This window comes from Denticeps clupeoides, chromosome 20, assembly GCF_900700375.1.
Source record: "Denticeps clupeoides chromosome 20, fDenClu1.1, whole genome shotgun sequence".
Taxonomy (NCBI): domain Eukaryota; kingdom Metazoa; phylum Chordata; class Actinopteri; order Clupeiformes; family Denticipitidae; genus Denticeps; species Denticeps clupeoides.
Genome location: NC_041726.1, coordinates 12,838,619 through 12,857,826, shown reverse-complemented (window position 1 = coordinate 12,857,826; position 19,208 = coordinate 12,838,619). Strand labels below are relative to the sequence as shown.

Here is a 19,208-nt window from a genome sequence, read left to right as displayed (position 1 = left end):
CAGAAATGTGAATTTGTAGCCATCCTACGTCGGCTTCTTGCCACAATAGAACAGTAACCTAATGTTCCATATTATAAAGTATGCACTTTACACTGTGACATATAAGCAGTTTTGTGGACCAGCCTATACAGTTTTCGAAAGGAGACACGCCGCCTTGGTCTGAAGTTGATATCGATAGCGCTCTGGGTAGAAAATGATTGGTCTTTCACAAGGAAGTGTCACTTTTTTGCACACATACTGTATACTGTAGAACTGCATGGATCACGTCAGCATGCTTCCGTTGAAAGGAAATACAAGTGAATGATTTAGTTTCTGCTGCAAGCCAGAAACAAATTGTTAGGCGGGAACATGCCTGCCACACACACACACTGTTCAGAGTGCCACTAAGAACCACTTTCTGATTTGAGGACAAATGGTCAACATTTCACAATGTTTCCGTTCTGAAGGCTTTCAGCTGGAACGTTTGTGAAGTCTACCAAAGGCTCTAATGATGGGCAGACAAAGGCTCTAATGATGAATTAGGCAGCTTTTGAGAGACCTTCTGTAGGGGACAGGCAGAGCAGGACAAGTCTGGCATGTGTAGTAGGCCACCAACTGGTTTTACCAGGGTGTACTGTACCCAATAGGAGTTGTAGTGAGTTTAATGCCTGAAATCCCATTGGAATGAGTTGATAAAGCGAAGAGCAGGGACCACAGGACATTCGTGGTCAGCAGTCAGTATGTGACTATAATTACCTTTCCATTTCACATTCTCATACAGTCCCTGGGTCTGTATGAGAACAACTCGATGAAACACTACACAAGATCATGGGCCAGATGTACTTTAATTTTATTTTCCATGCACTTGAAGGTAGGAAATGGCAGATTAGTCCAATTACCAGTGAAACACATCTGTGAAATGAACTGACATTGATGGTGATAGGATTGGTCCAGTTGGCAGTAACAACAACTACATTTATTTCCTATTTAGGCCCAAATCACTTACAGTAAGTCATTCAATGGGCCTTGTTCGAACACAATGGTCCTTCCAGGGTAAAGTGAGCATGCAATAGGTGTCTGAGCAGGCTTGGTGTTAAATAGTCTATCATGGGTTTCGGAAAAATTAAGATATTGGACAGTACAATGTATATTTTTTAGTCCACAGTTGCAACTATATGTCTGCTGGGATGATGTTAGTCCATTTTAAAGTTCCTGTTACTTTGGCACTTCTGTTCAATTCTCACACAGGCCAATAGTCCGTTAGCAGGCCACACAAGTAAAGAGGGGAGAGAACCAGCAATCTTCTGATTACGGGGCCGCTTCCTTAACCGCTAGGCCATCACTTTCCAGTTAGAGAATAGAATCAGAACAAAGTTGGGCATCACAGGTTTTCCACAGTTTTTCTCTACTTGAGACAGTTTGGTTCTTCTCCACATCTGGCAGAGATCCATAGTTGCATGCCATCTCCATAACAGCGAACGTTGATGTTCCGTTTTCAGAACATTGTCCCTTAATATTTATAAAAATATGCCTTCCAGTTGGATGTGACAACCTCTGCTTTCCACAACCATTTCTAACATGTTTGGAAGGTTAGCAAATCTGTGTGAAGGTGTTGTATGCAACAGCCAACTTGACTGGTTTAATGGTTTATATATAATAGATTATAAATCCTGTCTTAAAGGAACCCAACACTACAGAGCAGATTTCACGCCAACTTGAAATGCCATCACAGCTTTGGCATGCAAGGTTAAAAACAAAATCGATGCAACATATCGTTTTTCATTCCGCATCAATGAAAAATAATACATTATACTTTTCAGTGTACAATGTGAAGAGAACACGACACACACAAGCTAAACCATCACACAACTACAATTCAGGAAAAAAAACTAGAAGGGATCACATTAGATGCTGTTGAAAATTTGCCACATCATGCTGATATGCATCATTACTCTGCAACAGTGGTTCTTTTTCATTTCCCGAAAGGAAATGCTAAAATTGTGCCAGCAAGCAAACTGTGCAAGATGTTTTTCCAGCAAGACACACCTTCTCATTCCTGTTTTGTTGTTATTTGTGAATTATTTGCATTCAGAATCAATATGCAGAGTTCATTCACTGTATCTAATTTGATGCAAGGTAAAAAAAATATGGTAAATATAAGGTAAAAGCGCACACTTTACCATTCTGGAAATTTGTTTGCATTATCAATTTGTCAGTTTCAGTTCTTATTTCTCACAAAATATAGTTAGAATTTGTGTATGACGCAGAAGCCGTATACATTTTCGGAACATCCTAGAGATGTTCCGAAAATGTATAGGCAACCATAAGCTGATGATTCAATAACTGATTATTTCAGACCTGTTTGCTGAAGACTCTGACTGAGTGAAGAACTAACTGTAGTCAAATCTTTTCTGTGTGGAGCCTAGTGAGTATCACGGACTGATGCTGCGAATTCTTTTCCAATTCGTGACAGAACAGATTTGCGGTTGATTGCTGTAATTTATATGAAAGTTATTTTGTCATTGTGATAAACAGCAAGCACAACACATTGTGAGACAACTAAATGTGTTCTCTGCATTGAATCCGTCACCCTTGGTGAGCAGTGGGCAGCCATGACAGGCAGTGTGTGGGGGCGGTGCCTTGATCAAGGAAACCTCAGTGGCAACTTGGCAGTTCGGGATTTGAACCTGAAACCTTTAGGTTACAAGTCCGCTTCTTTAGCCACAAGGGTGATTAAACAGTGTAATAGTGATGAACATCATGCTTCAAATTTTATGTTCAAAAGGATTCTGTTACAATGTGTTTTATAATTTGTGAACAAATTAATTAACTGTGTATTCTCCTAATTAAGAAAATGTGCTGTAATATTAATAACCTTTAATTTTTAGTTTTGCTGCCCATCATTTTTCAGTATGTATAATAACATATTAAATAGTATAACAATGTAGTATAACATGTTTTATTTACTCAGCAAAAAACATGGTGATTGTATATATGACAGATCCAGATAAATGAAACAAACCAAACAAACAGACTTTAAGAGAATGTTTTATTCAGTAGCTGGAGACATGGTGTTCAAGACCCTTAGTTTCCCTATCTGTTAACAGTATTAAACATATTCATCAGTATTCAAATGGTACCCAATCAACCTTAGTGCATTCTTCAACAAAGGACATGACAGTGTAAGTAATATGTGAAAATATTTTATGTGAAAACTGTTTTTGTAATAATTTTAATTATAAAATAAATAATAAAGGCTAGGCACAGTTCTTGTGATCACATGGAAAAGGTAACTATAATAACCAGTAATGACTGCAAAAGGTGGACTAAAAAAAGAAAGTGAATAAAAGACAAAGCAAAAGACAAGTCAATAGAAACTAGATGATATACAATATTAAAACAGACTGGGGAGTGGAATTACCTAACAGTGTGGTTTTTGTGTAACAGGAAACCCTCCCTTTAGAAAGTATTCACATTCTATTCAGAGCTAAAATTTAAATAAATCCTTGCCAATATAGAACAAACCATTCACTCACTTGCATTATATCTCGCATATAGTACTATATAATCAATAAAATCTATGCTACTACAGAATTCTACCTGTTATGACAAAGCAACAGGTTATAATTATTAATATTAAAGTATATCTCTTTTCATTCTACCAGGATCCAGTCCTGTCCTAATAAATAATTAATATATTTTGTAGTAATGCAGGCTGTACATTTATGTTTTAACTTGATTCTTCAAGTCCCTGCCTAAATACCTGCTCCATTCCGAACCTATTGGACAAAAATAGAATATTCGTTCACACACTGCATGTAAAAGAATAAGCTTGAATCCATCTCTTCAGTAGTTTCGTGGCCCTGGATACAAAAATAATCCAGACGTATTTTTGCATTCATTACCAGAAAGACCTCAGACGTTGACTTTTGCAGATGGAATTCATAAATTTTTCATATATTTTCGCAAAAGAAATTTCATTCATGCCTTTTGTGAGCATGACATAAAGTACCCAGTCAGACAGGCTGTGTCTGGACACAGGAGGGTGCCATTGAGACTTTTATCACTGATAAAAAAAAAATCTTTTATCTGAATGCATGCTATGGGTAAACCAGGGGGTAATGATTTTTGAGGCAGTCTGGTCCCCATTTTGTGCTCTAATGTAAGTATTTCATTCACAGATATCAAAACATTGATAAATTCCAACTTTTCTTAACAGGAATATATGAGCCAATTTGTTCATTTAAAGATTGAAATAGTCCAAGACCATCTATAAAAAATGTAATTTCTTCTCAGAAATCTTTCTCAGTCAGTCATTTATGCTACAATCCAACAATGTTACTGTGGTATTAGAATAAATATTTACAAAAACATATATTCATTAATATATAGTTATGATGTAACAGTAATAGAAGTAGTATCAGTGACAGTTCAGGTTGCAAGTAAAAATATGTATGACTATATATATATAAAGTACAACATACAGTGTATTGCACCAGATCACCGTCATGTGTTGTCCAAATTCTAAATAGTCAATAGTGACAAAGATGGATACGTGCACTGGAGTTTGTCTGAAAATTTACACTCTAATTAAAATGTTGGCATGTCTGTGAGTCGGAGGCAAGTCACACAAATGTCACCACCGGTTTGAAATTATGCAGACCTGGAGGGAGTCATGACCAGTGAGTCTTAGCTTCAGTCGTAATACATATTGCATGAAATTATTATTTTACTTTTCCCACTTGGCATTTCATATCATATAAGCATACCTTATAATCAAATTTATACCTCCCATAAATTCTCACCTATATCGTCATAGCTCTAGGTGGGTTAATTATATACCAGTCACTATTTATACATTCAGATCGGCCAACAGTCTCCTACTTCTTACTTTACTGAATATTTTGTTTACATTTTGTCATTTGGTCATTCTGTGTAGAATGTAGATCAGTTTGTTCGCTCAAATAAGTATAACACAGCAATGTGCATTCAAATCAGTACAGCACGACAGTATTCAGCGCAACGGATGCCACCACAAGCATAGCATGGCATACAGATGAAGACAAAGCGGCTGCTCTTGCTACTAAGTCAGTTAGTGCCGTCGCAATGATTTGCTGCTCTTGATGGCTCTCAAGGCAACACCCACCGTCATCTGAAAGGAGAAAGATGCTCTGGACACTCGGCTGAAATGCTGTCCACTTATATAGCGACAGAAGTGATTGTAAAAGAAAAATGGCAGAAAGGCTCCAGAAGCATGATTTATATTTTTCAGGGATCAGCGGAGCACCGTGAACCTTGAAACAGAGGGCGCACTGAAGGTGAGCTATAGCCCGAAGCCACTGCATAATTCAAAATATAGGCTCACAAACGTAAGGAACAGAGGCAAAGGTTTGGGAGAGGTGCTGCATAGTTAATAAGCAGGTTTACATGGAATTAGCAGATACTGAACATATGCATGATGCCAGGACCAAAACCAGAAGGATTTCTGCCACAGCTGGGAAAAGAAGGTTCAGCAGCCATGTGAAGACAAGCTGAGGACCTGCATTTGCAGGTAATAAAGCAAAGGGGCAGCTCAGCAACTTCAGAAGCTAAAATCGTTCACCTCTTAATCCAGAATCTACAACGCTCATCACAACATTACTCTTCTGGACCATGTAACTGAGTCTTCTGAGATCCTCACACAGTCCAATTAGATCAGGTCCGTAAGTCCTTTGGCGCCAGTTCCTTCACAAATGAGACTTTCACTTTTCGCATCATGCTAATGTTTTCACAGTACAACAACTTTACGCAATATAAATGTTTAAACTCTGCTTTGATCAATGATAAGTCGTGCTGTGAAAACAGGAAGATGAAATCAATGCTATTGAAATAAAGCCCATAGGGCCTGGTTTTTGCAGTGCGATGCTAGACATGGGAATCGGCTAATGTCCCATCAAGGATGTCTTCAGGACACAAACAGGAAAGGACTGCTTGCTAGTTATCTGTATCTTGTAGAGGCGGAACTGATCACTCACCCGTCCCAGTCAGTGATCTTGACACACCAAAAAATGCAAATTGTTGGACAACCTGTGAATCTGACATTACTGAACAATCTGAATACACTATATCTTACATAGCACCTCCAAAACATTTCCTTCAGTCGTCGTCCTAGCTAGTAGGACAAATATAAATGATTCATTTAATTTTTTTCATTTGAACACAGTCTGGTTACTATTCATTCTTTTTCCTGCCTCCTAATTACAAAACTCACGTCTGAAATGTTTCTATTGTACTGCTGCATTAATATACTTATCTTTTCCTGGATCACACTGTCATTTAAAACATTTGTCACATTCACCAGCTTTCATAACATAAACTGGAAAGAAGTTCTCATAAACGAATTAATTAGATAAATTCGTATGCATATAAAATTACCCTCGACTTTCATTTGCACTTTAACAAAGATTAAAAATGCCCTCTACTATGCTAACATTCTTCTAACATGATTTTGTCATTTCTGCTACCCCCCCACCCCTAGTGAGTGAATGTGTGTGTACTGCAAGAGTGTGTCTGATTCTATGCTTTGAACTTGGTACAGAGGCACTCCATCCCTTCTCCTCGTTCCCCTCGTTTAGCAGGGTGAGGCGCTCATGTGCATGTGTGTGTGATAGCGGGGCGGGGGCACGGCAGATGGGGGCTTGGCCAGGGGCAAGGACTGGGGAGCGTGGCCGGGAGTGTGGTGCAGCGTGTGTGGGTAGGAGGAGGACGACGAGGATGCCGGGGCATGATGGTAGCTGGCTCCCGAGGAAGGCCCGGAGGAAGAGGAGGACGGAACGCTGGGCGGGAGGCCGCTGCCACTGCTGCTTTTGGGCGGGGGTGGGGGCGGAGTCTGGTTGAGCTGTATGGAGATGTCGCTGGAGATCTCGGAGGCACTTCGGCCCCGTTGTGGGGGTGGCCAGGAGTCCGGGTGCAGGTACTGACCACTGTAGTCACTGCACTCAGAGAGGCGGGGCCTGTAGAGGGCCGGGTGGGGCCGGTACAGCTCTTCCTCAGTGTAGCGCTTCATGAAGAGGTACACTGACATCACCCCAGCACCCTGAAACCGTCAGAATCAAAGAACAATGGCATTAAACCATTCTTGATTTAGAGCTTATTTGGGGATTCATGGCATGTTCATGGAATGCTTGTTTTAGATTTGGTACAAAATACAAACGGCATTCCTATTAATCTAGCTAAGGACCAGAAAAAAAATCCTAAACTTCTACAAACTAGCGATTGGCATTGTATTAGAATGAATTATGTTTTTCTGGATATATTCTTTTTCATTGAAACGCTACAAAAATTGATATCCAAATTTTGTAGTTCTTGAATTTATAGGGGTTCCAGAAATAGATGCCGTGTTTCCACTGCAAATTGGAAAAAATGTGTAAAATTCCCCCCGCATGAGCTCCATGGGGGATTTTTGATTTTCCTGAAAGTAACATTAAAATAGAGAGGTGGATAGATTATTTGTCACAGTGCGTCCTCTGCATTTAACTTATCACTCATTGTAAGCAGTGGGCAGCAGAGGTGGGTAGTAAGGAGTTATATTTGAGTAACTTTTTGAACAAAAATTATGAGTAAGTTTAAATACGAAACCTTACTCTTACTTTACTACATTGGCCAACACTCCACTTGTCATATGCTTGTACTTGAGTATTATTATTTTGGAGTAATGCTACCATAAAGTGTGTGGGGAACCTTGCACCTTAATGGCACCTTGATGCCTGCTAGGCCACCACCACTATGTGCCAGCCTATGTTTGAAATTTTGCCTTCAGGCCACACTTATCAGTGCAGAGTAGCTGTGTCATAAAGTGTCACATGGTTAAAGACTAGTATAACACCAGCCTGCACATGAATAAATCAAATAGTATGGGATGCTTTGAACTGCATGCTATAATGAACATTTTCTAAATGAGAAAAATGTCTATATAAGTTGAACCAATCAGCTCTGCCCAGCACCCTCTGCCTAAACCACCCCTAAACCTTAAAAAAATATTTTCCAGATGCATCTAATGTTTTCTCTTACAGAGAATTGAAAGGGAAACTTTAGAGTTTAGCTCAATGTAAAAATTTGGGAAAAGTTCAACACACCTGCTCCTGTCAAGTAATATTTTATTTCTGATATAAATCCTGTTCCTACATTCATTTGCATTCATGACCAGAATTATATATTTTATTTAATTCTGGGTTGCTGCTGGAAGCCACATATGCTTGGGGAGCAATTGTCACACCTCTCCTCCTAATCTGTAATGACTCCCACCTGGGACATTTTTGTCACGCCTGTTTACCAACAAGCCAGAGAATTGTACCTATGCCGTTCAATTAAGCGGTCGAGCGAGGCCCAAATGTGGCCACCAAGTAGAGCCTCAGGCCCCGGGGTGTCCGAGTGTCACCTGCTGTCCCGGAAAGCTGCGATCATAACAAATCTGCCATATTTTGTGGTCCGCTGTTGTTGGCTATGAATACTGACGAGCAGGGGTACCCTGTGTACGCTAGCACCCATCGTAGACGTGTGTGTGTGTGTGTGTAGGGGGTGTGGGGTGTCTGCAGTTGGCAGCGAGTTCCAGCCACATGAGCTGACCTCTTTTAGGAGGAAAGAGCTGGCAGCAAAGGCGAAGGACCAGCCGTAGCGGTAGTGGAAGAACAGCTCCGGCTCCCTCGGCCTGTTCATCACCTCATCGTTTATACTGGAGATGTAGAGGACCAGGCCCACGACCAGACTCAGACCTGAGAGAAGAAGGAGACATGGACCAAATCACTATTCATCTTGATGGTTTCATTTCTTTTTTAGGTCAGGCTAGTTTCCTTAAATGTAGTCCTCAGCATAAATATATTAACAGGAAGGGGGAAATTACATAAATCAAAGTAATAAATTGTAATGGTAACAGGGTGAGACAAAAAAAGAGAGAGAAGAGGGTGGATCGGAGCGATCCTAGTGCCCAATAACTGTCACATTTCATGAAAGATGCCCCATTTCACAATTTACAAGCTGTTCGACTGACAGCGAAACGCCAAACTGGGTTTTGATGATAATTGCGGCGGGACTGATTAAACCAACAGGCAGCTGTCTGCATGAGGCTTATTATGCACACAAGGACATTGGACAGTTCCCACGTTCTACCCAGAGAGCAGCATCCTGAAACAGTCCCAAAAGCCATAATTTCTACAACTAATTAATTACATTTCGGTTCCAGGATAATGTTCGCTGTGTCAAGGAAATCGCAGAGAAAGAGAGACAGTATGAATACAGAGATTGTCTGTGGTCGGCTGGTGCCCCGCCCTGGGCTGCAAAGACCTGGGATAGGCTCCAGAAGCTGCGACCCAACCTCGGATTCAGTGCTTATGGGTAGTGAGCGTGTGAGTGAGAATAAAAGTGTGAGTCTGCAACAGCCTAACTGCTCTCACTGTGTGTAAGCAAAGCACAAAGCCAACACACAAGGGATAGGATTGTGCGTGTAAGCATATACAGTAAACACACACGCAGTTTCTGCTTGTCTTATCAGTGGTCCCAGCAGAGCCTCTATACCTGCCCTGCTGCTAAATACTCCATTAGGTAAAACTGCCGCGCCTGCATCTACACACCTCCAACCAACTGCGGGCAGAGCTGAGAAGCCAAACAGCAGCAGAAAAATTGCCGCGACTGAACACGTACACACAGGGATGGCAAGTTAAATGCAGATATTTGTAGCCAGCATGTAAGTCTGCAGGTGTCCTCCTGTCCTAAAAACGCAGAAGCTTACAAATCTGGGCCCATTATGTTGCATTGATCCAACCATGTAACATAGTTACCATTTTGGGAAATGTACACTCGAAGTACGCCAGAGGAGCAACACATCTAAAATACATGCAGATCTCTAGTTTTCGTTTTGTATGAACAGCATACCACTTGTCAGAGGTAACACCAGAATAGAAAAAAAAAAAAAGCAGGTGGAAGTGAAAGTTCGGCCTGAATCCCGGCGGGTCTTTTTCTGAGGATCTGGACAACAATAAAAGCAGCTGCAGCAGGTGCTCAGGGGATGCTGTGACCTCCCTGTTCCCTGCTGTGTGGCTGAGAGCTGATGCCTCCCAGAAGCACGTGAGTCCAGGGTCAGTTTAATTGCTCTCCAATGCTTGTGTGTTGGCTCTTTCTGCTGGGGAATACTTTTGTTTGGAAGCTGGACTGAAATTTGAAGAGGGGAGCTATTTTGGTAGTTAAATGCCACCTACTTGTTTATCTTTATACATTACCCTAGAGAACACCACACCCCACACTTTGAAAATAGTACCTCTTCCAAAACCTCTAAAGCTTATATCAGCAACTTAAATAATGATATTATAAATATTTCAGGATTTATCTGTAGAATCAGCACAGTGATGTCAGCTTGCATAGACCTTTTGTAGTTATGTAATTAATTAACAATAATGATTTTAAATTTAAGAAATAATACATAATAATACATTTTTAAGGGGCATTCAGTAGTCAAAATATTTTACCTACTGACAATATGAATGGCCATACTCCAAATATCATATTTTACAAATGTACAAACATATTTTATAAATGTAGTACGTCCTCAAACTGGGGATGACATTAAAGGTAAAACCGGTGAAAGGTGTTTGTTTAGCCCAGCAATGTAGCTAAGCTGTTGCTAAGCAACCCATTGAGTATTTTGTTCTCTGACTACCGTCATTGTGATGGAATGTCTGCAACCCATGGCAACCACAGTAAGAACCGGTCCTGACAAGAGACATTTTCCTTGACAATCTGACCAAATGTGATAGGATGCATGTGACATTATCTGACAATTTTTCTTTTCAAGGGTCTATTCTATTCTATTTCAAAAGCAGCTGAAAAGATAGCTCAGGTAAATTTATGCCGGGATGCTGTGATGCTCTCTCTTTGGTTATCACCTGCTGCTCTTATCAGGACACAGACAATAAAAGCCAGGCTGTGTGAGACAGAACAGAGTCAACAGTGCCTGCATTCGGGTATCTGCTGCCAGCAGCCCATTCATCCAACTATACAGTATTATATCTGTAATAAAAGAAATGAAACTTCACAGCACTCATATTTTACCATATTGTTTATGAAGGACACGGCTATAAATCAATTTAACATTATGTTTAAAATATATATATTCGCACTACCTGACAGGATAAAGAAGATCCCAGATATAAAGGCCAGGATGGTGCGCTGTGGGCGGATGTGTCCAATGTTGCTGATGACGAAGGCGGTGAAGACAAAGAGAAGAGAAACCATGGGGAAAGGTGTGGCTGTGCGGACCATCTCTAAAGAAAGAAAGGAGGACAGAAGTGAGGACAGAAACTGAGAAGGGAAAAAGACCACTTTTCAGACCACCGTAGCAGTGATTATAAATCATGCTGAGACAGATCTGATTAGAGAACAATATTCAACATTTCCAAACATTTCCAAAATATGTACCGTTTAAAGCTTATTTGTGACAAAGGAATAAAAGTTAAACTCATTTTTTCTATAAACCCTTGCACCTCTTTGGAAATGTTTCTTCCAAGGTCCCTTGAGATGGAGGAAACTCTTACTTAGTATATTTGCAGTATTCTCAGTGGTAATCTCTATTTCCGGTTCAGTAAAGTACTCTGATGCCACACATCTCCCTTTCTCTGGCCCTGAGGTTGATGAAGAGACAGACAGAGAGAGGATAGAAAGTGGAGGAGAGGAAACATGGAGACAGGTAGAGTTGGGAAGACAGAATACACAAGATGTACACAGGTGTACACAAGATATAACAGTAAAAAATTGCACACAACAGCACATATCCAACATCTAGAGTACCTTACAATCAGTAGTGACAGGGAGAAGAAGAAGAAGAAGTGTAGTGATTGTCACTTGTGATACACAGCAGCACAGCACACGGTGCACACAGTGAAATTTGTCCTCTGCATTTAAATCATCACCCTGAGTGAGCAGTGGGCAGCCATGGGGAGCAGTGTGTGGGGACAGTGCTTTACTCAGTGGCACCTCAGTGGCACCTTGGCGGATTGGGATTCGAATCGGCAACCTTCTGATTACGGGGCCACTTCCTTAACCGCTAGGCCACCACTGCCCCATCTTACATATGCTTACTTATATATATAGTAGAACACAATTGTGTATACAATCTCATGTTAAATTAGATATACAGACAAAAGTTTGTTATAAGCCCACAGTATCTCTAACATTCAACACTTTGCCTGTTGCTAAATCTGGCTTGTTAATGGTGTTCATGTGAAAGTGAATGTTTTTGTCATTGTGAAGCACTGCAGCACAGCTCACGGTGACACAGCAAAATGTGTCCTCTGCTTTTAACCATCACCCTTGGTGAGCAGTGGGCAGCCATGACAGGCGCCCGGGGAGCAGTGTGTGGGGACGGTGCTTTACAACAGCGGGATTTGAACATGTGTCCAGTTCCTTACCCGCTGGGCCACCACTGTCCCATCTGGTAGCCAGTGCAGATGTTTTTTGTGTAAGCTGATGCATAAGGTTCTGGTTTGTTTGATTATTTAGTTTGGTTAAGTATTTGTATTTATTTAATGTTCTTAATCATTATTTATTATAAAACTACTTGACCTGTTTTAACATTTTTCACTTGTTGCTCTCTAGTACCACCTATTGGATCTTCTGCAGCCTGGTAGGTTACTGTTGTCTGTGTTGATAAAAGTCAACAAGGCAAATATGATTGTATTTTAATTTCAGATTATTAAATCATCGAAGTCCTAGCTGATAAGGCAATGGTTGTCAACAAGAGCGATATCTGCCACTATCACCAATGTCCTTTAAACGTTTTTCAGACCAAAGCAGGTTTCCTTGTGTTTCTCTCCATCAGTGTCTTTCCTGTTTTAAGAGGATACTCAGACTCTGCGGGTAATAAGCAGCTCAAAGGCATTATGATATAGCAGGATGTCCTTGAGGCAGAGCTGGTGGCATGTTTTATCTCGTTTAACATTCAGCTTGCTGTCTTACTAACATCTGAAGGCAAAACACTTTTCCCAAAATATAAAGAGGAAACGTTTCCTTGAAAAGAAAAGGACAAATGTTATAAAATGACCTCCATTCATTTTTCATCTTCATGTGAATAAAATATGTAAGATGGCACATTATTTGAAAATTATGATTTTAAAAAATTTGTAAAACAACACAAACACTGCAATAAAACATCATAACACAAGTTTTTAACACAACCCTGGTCTTACCACACAATAGCAGGAACCCGTTCTCCTAAAACAAATTTAAAAATTACTTACCAGCCACAAAACAGACCCTCCAGAGACCCGAATGCAGGGCCATCTTCACCTCCGTTGTCTGGTTCTGCTGCAGCACGATCCCTTCTTCCATCAAGAGCCAGTAGTCTGTTGACACAGCAACTCCCACCAGAAGTAATCCACATGCGCCGAACACAGAGGACAGGAGTGTGAGCGCTCTCGTGCTGAAAGAGCTCATCTGAACGAAGAAGAAAGAGCGAGACACTGCACAGTTGGTACACAACTTTTAAGAAGGATACCATGAGCAAATGAAGTCATAAGCCCAAACAAGCGATTTCCAGGATTGCTTATTAAAACTGAAAATCCATCTCTAACTAAATATCTTCAAACCAGCAATATTAATATGTAGTGCACAGTTTTTGAACTGGCATGATGCATATTGCTACACGCTAAGTGTGTGGTGCATTTGCTAGTGTAAGGTCAAAGTAATTCCACCCCTGTCAAAATCCGCGAATCTACTGATGCGTCTCTTGGTTGAATACTGCAAAAGAAGGCTCATAAAAAGCTCATGTGAAAAATCAAAGGGCAGTAGATTACATATTCTGCACATGCAATATTTACATAATGAAGCTTGCAGTTGTCTGTATGCTAAGATAACCAAGACATTTCTAAGTAGAACCTACTGACCTATAAAGAAAACACTGGGAAATGATGGAAAAGAGGGTGGAGATCTAAAGCAGAGCCCACATGGGATGTTGGGAAGGCAATCATTAAAAAAAGGGTGAAAAATGCAGCAAGGGAATTATAAAGATCAAAGACGTTCCCAAATCAATGATTAGGAAAAAAGATGGCGAAGAATGCTAAATAAATAAATAAATCTGAGAAGGCAGTGGTTGGCCTAGTGGGCAAGGAAGCAGACCTGTAATCGGAAAGTTGCTGGTTCGATTCTTGTACTGCCAAGGTGCCACCGACCAATGGTTGGTTAAAAGCACAATGACAATCACTTCACTTTCACTTAATCTGAAAGGCTACCAATAGGAAAAAGATGATAAAGAAGATGAGGAAAGCAGATTTGAAAGTGAAATGATTGTCATTGTGAAACACTGCTGCACAGCACACGGTGACACAACAAAATGTGTCCTCTGCTTTTAACCATCACAGCAGCCATGACAGGCACCCGGGGAGCAGTGTGTGGGGAGCAGGTTCTTTGCTCAGTGGCACCTTGGCGGATCGGGATTCAAACCGGCAACCTTTTGATTATGGGGCCACTTCTGTAACCGCTAGGCCACCACTGCTCCGATGGAAATGGAACTTTATTGGAAATGAAAGATTATTTTCAAAAGAAGTGTTTGTCACAACCTATTCTAGTTTAAAGCTAAATACAGAATCAGCATTGATGAATCTGACATTTCTCAACATACAATGCACAATCACCTTCATACGCAAAACATCTAAATTAAAAGTCGCTAAATAATTTGGTAAATTTTCCCGAGAAAAAGGGCACCAGAACTAATTTTTCAGAATATTTTTGCATTTATAGGTTTTTAGATAAGATACGTTTCAAAGAATAACTGTCCTCATTTCAGTTCACCATAAATGAAACTGGCAACCAACGACCAGAACTTCATCTTCAGAGAAAGAAAGTGAGGGAGGCCAGAGAACAGAGGGAAAGTAAAATATTCTCCAGGGTGACTCCAGAACTCTGTCAACGGCAAGTAAATCAGCATTTAAATCTCATGGGATTGGAAAAACACACAATTCCCATTATTAAATTGGGTGAAACATATTTCACTCTGCCGAATCGTAGAGTAAAAAAGGCCTAAACTCTTTCCACAATCATTTCCACAACCTAACATTGTCTAAAGGTTCAACTGGTGTTTCAAAGGTGTTTCTCCATCTATAAACTATATAGGTGGAGTCACTAGGATACAGCATGTATCTAATGCTTATGTCATAAATTATGCTTATGTCATAATTTACTCTGTGGTGTTTATTCAGGAAACAGAATGGCCAAAATGAGAGAAAAAGCAAACCGGTATTTTCACTTGTGCTCGATTAAATACATTTCATTTGCCACGTATTTGTTCTATTTGATTTTGCATCCATTGAGCGGGTACAGAGAGAGAGTGTCTATCCTATGTGGATGTAAAATGCGTAATCTGCAGTGGACTGGGAGCATCCTTGCCTTGCGGCCTATGCAGCTGAATTGGGCTCTGGCCGTCCGTGACCCTGTCTGGGATTAGCAGAGACTGAAAATTTGCAAGTCATGTGGAAAAGACCAGCATTTTCTCCAGCGAGGTCTGTACGCAAAATTAGTCCTAAACAACCTCTTAACCACGCAAACTCAGCACAACTCCCAGCTCCCGACTAAAATATTTTTTTCTTAGCAGATTTATTGGCTGGTGCAAGCCTTTACAAGTCATGTTCTTAAAGCATATTTAAAAAAGCTTTACAGAACCATAAGACAGCTACTCCTACATTCCTAAACCTCCTAAATAAAAATCGAACGTACCATCGGAGTGGAGAAACGGGGAGCTGCGGAGAGAGAGTGTGGGGAAAAACCACAGACAGCTACTCTGAAATTTCCGTGCAGTAACTACAGGACAAAATGAGAGTTCATGCCATGTTAGTGTTCTAGACCGAGGCCCCGTCCACACTCGAACGCTTTTCTCTAAAACGGTAAAACAACAGTCATTTCATTTACATTTACGGCATTTGGCAGACGCCCTTATCCAGAGCGACTTACAACGTGCAGAGTGAATTTCTCTATTCTGTGTCTCCGTGTGGACGGCAAAGCAACTTTTTTGTGAAAACGTATTAGTGTGACGAGTGACCACTTCGGAAGGAGGAGATTCCCATAACATGAAACAGGCACCAGCCGAAGATTCGGAGTTCACATCAACACAGCGATATAAAGTAAGCCCGATCTACTTCATCCCCTTTCCCAACTCCACATTAATGCGACCGTAAAACGGCTTCCCCGAAACTCCTCTGCTCTCTTGCGTATCTCCGCAACTGGGATCCCTCCGCTTGGCAACATTGTTATTCCGCGTCGGCCTTGCCGCGCTTCCCCGACAATCAGCCCAACCTCTAAGCGTGTCATACATACGACAATAGTGGACAACACATTCGTGAAATGCTCTCTATGGTGCACACAAGGCGAGAAAAAACAATGTGTTCTGGAGGATTGACACGTTGCTAGATGCAAGACTTACAGCGCCACTTACAGGCGTGGAGGGGGGTTAATACATTCTCTCTGTCTCCACATGGACGCAGGTTTCTTAGAAAATGTACCTATGGATATACTGGACTTCATACATAAGACCAGTTGTGAATCTTTTAATCGTTGTCTGAAGCTGGGAGAAACACTGAAAGTGTTTTCCCAGATGCTTTCTGGGAAAATGTCTACAATATTTACATTTAGAGCAATATAAGGTAAAACCTTAGCTTATATTACACGCCATTTTAGTTTAGGGATCTTTGTTTGTGTAATAGTGAGGGTCTTGTGTATTTGTACCCTGCGTGTGTTTGGGGGGGGGTTGGTACTGGCCAGTGGGGTATGTGTTTAATGGGAATGTTTGTATGGAAAACGTGAGAGAGTGGGAACACCAAGTGCTGTTGAATTTCGACACTTGTTTTGAGATTTTTGTGTTTGTGCAGTAGCAATGTGTGGACAATTTTTCGGTCCATTTTCAGACATATTCGGCATGCTCGGCCCCTCACAATGTGCCTCTGCAATGTGTATGTGCCATTAAATGTGCCTCATATCTGTGCCACTTATGTTTGTGCTGTTTTGGGACCTCGAGTCTTTCTGTTTTCAGGTTGTGAATAAATTTCACAACCTGATCTGTTTAAATGTAACTTGGACTTGATTCCTCCGTCCCCTGCTTGTGACAAAGGGTGAATAGGGTCTATTTAGACTATTAGCCCTGCAGGCAACTTCTGCATGAAATGAAATTTGTTCACTGTACACTTGGCCAAAAAAGACAATGCCAACTTGGATTGAAGACATTAGAAACTTTTGATTGGAGACCACAGCCATTTTGTATTACTTTTCATGAAAAAGTGAACATAGTTCTTACGACTTACTACAGACCTCAGTCGTCCCAGTAAAATAATATCGAACAGACAGGCTGGCTGGTTTTGCTCCTCAGTCTGTGAGGTACGCTTGTAATTAAGCTTTAGAAATATCCATTTATGAGCATGCAAAATTAAATGTTGTGATTAGTAGCAGACTATCACACTGCATTGCTGAATAAAACATTTACAGTATAATGAATAATACATGTTCCTGCAGCCCCAGAGCTGCTGAATGAAAATTTTTGTTCAATATTTTGACAACGTGGTGCAGCTTAGAGCAGCTCCACCAGACGAAGGGGAGCCAGTGAACCCGAGTGGTCAGAGCTGATTACTGCAGTAACATTGCAACTAGCTCCACTATAAAAACCAATAGCCACAATTTCAGCTCATCCAATAACGACTAAACCGCATCTCGTTGTTGTAAAGTCTCCGAAAATTTGCGACAAGTTATCTGGAAAGCTCTCTTCAATAAATTTCCCCCAAATCACAGCAGTCTCTTCAGCAATCAGGGATTTTGTCCCTACCGAACAGCTCTTTCAAACTGGTGCCGGAGAGATTATGGCGCCTTAACATAAGATCGGCCAATACACCGCAGAGCTAGCAAGCTGTCGAATTCAGAGCCCCGGACTACATGTCCCATGGTGCACCTAGAGCCACACAGATGGTGTGTCCAGTACGGAGGGGATGTGGGGGGGGGGGGACGTGACACCCAGGAGGGGTGTAGTTTTCTGCCGAGGTGGCAATATGTTCTGGTGTCAGCTGGTCAGGTTGACTGGATGAGGGATGCATCAGCCGTGGGCCACATCTTGATCATCCGTGAATTGGATTAGTCGCCAACGACCTAGCAGTGAACACACTGTCAGAGTGGTGAAACCGGGAGCCGAGGGGAAAGGGATGGGGAGTCTGGGGAAAGACCTTGGCCTCGTGCATGTGCAAATTTGGCGTTTTGTCCCTCAGCATCCCAGAAAAACGCGTTCTGTCAGTTCGCCTTAACATAACCACACATTTAAAAGGGAATTAAGCAACGAAGCTTGTAATTCTGGGATTCTCAGCACACACACACATACAGAATCTTGCTGTCCACAGCATCCTCTCCCCCAAAGGGGTCTGGTTCTGTGCCACCAGTCTAAAAGGGACACAGATCTGACCAAAAAAAGCCACATGGTGGCACATGTGGAGGTGTCCACGCTGGCGCGCAGGAATTTTTCCAGGGACACCCCTGAAAAACACATCACTGCACGCCCGGGGTTCCGAAATAATTTGCTGGTTTCACTATGAACCGACACACGGCGAACACGGGTCCCAACTTCGGCAGGACTGAAAACGCGCGCGAAACCTCCCGCAGTCTTCATCCGGCAAAAAGAAGGTTGTAAAATCCACGCAACTTCATCCAAATCCCCTCCCCGTTCAGCCCGTCCGCACACAGCACCGCAATTTCGGGAGCGCAGCGTCCACTTCGCACTGCGCTCCGCGGTACAGGGAATAAAACGAGTGACGGTCGCGGTCGCGCTAAAAACGCGAATTATAATGCATATAAAAAGGACGTGAAAAAAACTCACCGTTCCGGCGCGCGTCCACGAGGCCGAACGAGTGGCGCACAGAGCAGATCCACGCGCCAGGGAGCCCTGGCACAGAATTTCGCAGTTCTCCCTCCCTCCCTCTCTCTCTCTACCTCCCTCTCTTCCTCACTCTCCCTCCCTCTCACTCTCCCTCCCTCTCTCTCTCCCTCCCTCTCTTCCTCCCTCTACCTCTCTCTCTCCCTCCCTCTCTTCCTCACTCTACCTCTCTCTCTCCCTCCCTCTCTTCCTCACTCTACCTCCCTCTCTCTCTGTCTAACTCCATCTCTCTCCCCTTCTGTCTTTACCTCCCTCTGTCTCTCTCCCTTTCTCTAACCTCCCTCTCTGTACCTCTCTACCCCTCTCTCTCTCT

General features: G+C 41.8%; 1 protein-coding gene across 2 annotated transcripts; it reads right to left on the bottom strand.

Moving 5' to 3' along the window:
* Positions 1–3,014: 3,014 nt before the first annotated feature.
* cacng7a (calcium channel, voltage-dependent, gamma subunit 7a) lies at positions 3,015–18,952 on the bottom strand. Of its 2 annotated transcripts, XM_028964732.1 has the most exons (6): positions 18,839–18,952; positions 13,242–13,437; positions 11,541–11,627; positions 11,130–11,270; positions 8,584–8,729; positions 3,015–7,054 (listed from the first exon to the last, which is right to left on the bottom strand). In XM_028964732.1, the coding sequence occupies exons 2-6, from the start codon at positions 13,435–13,437 to the stop codon at positions 6,590–6,592; spliced, it is 1,035 nt and encodes a 344-aa protein (XP_028820565.1). In that variant the 5' UTR covers positions 18,839–18,952; the 3' UTR covers positions 3,015–6,589. The 2 variants fall into 2 exon arrangements, with proteins under 2 accessions (XP_028820565.1, XP_028820566.1); XM_028964733.1 differs by lacking the exon at positions 11,541–11,627.
* Between the last annotated feature and the right edge of the window lie 256 nt (positions 18,953–19,208).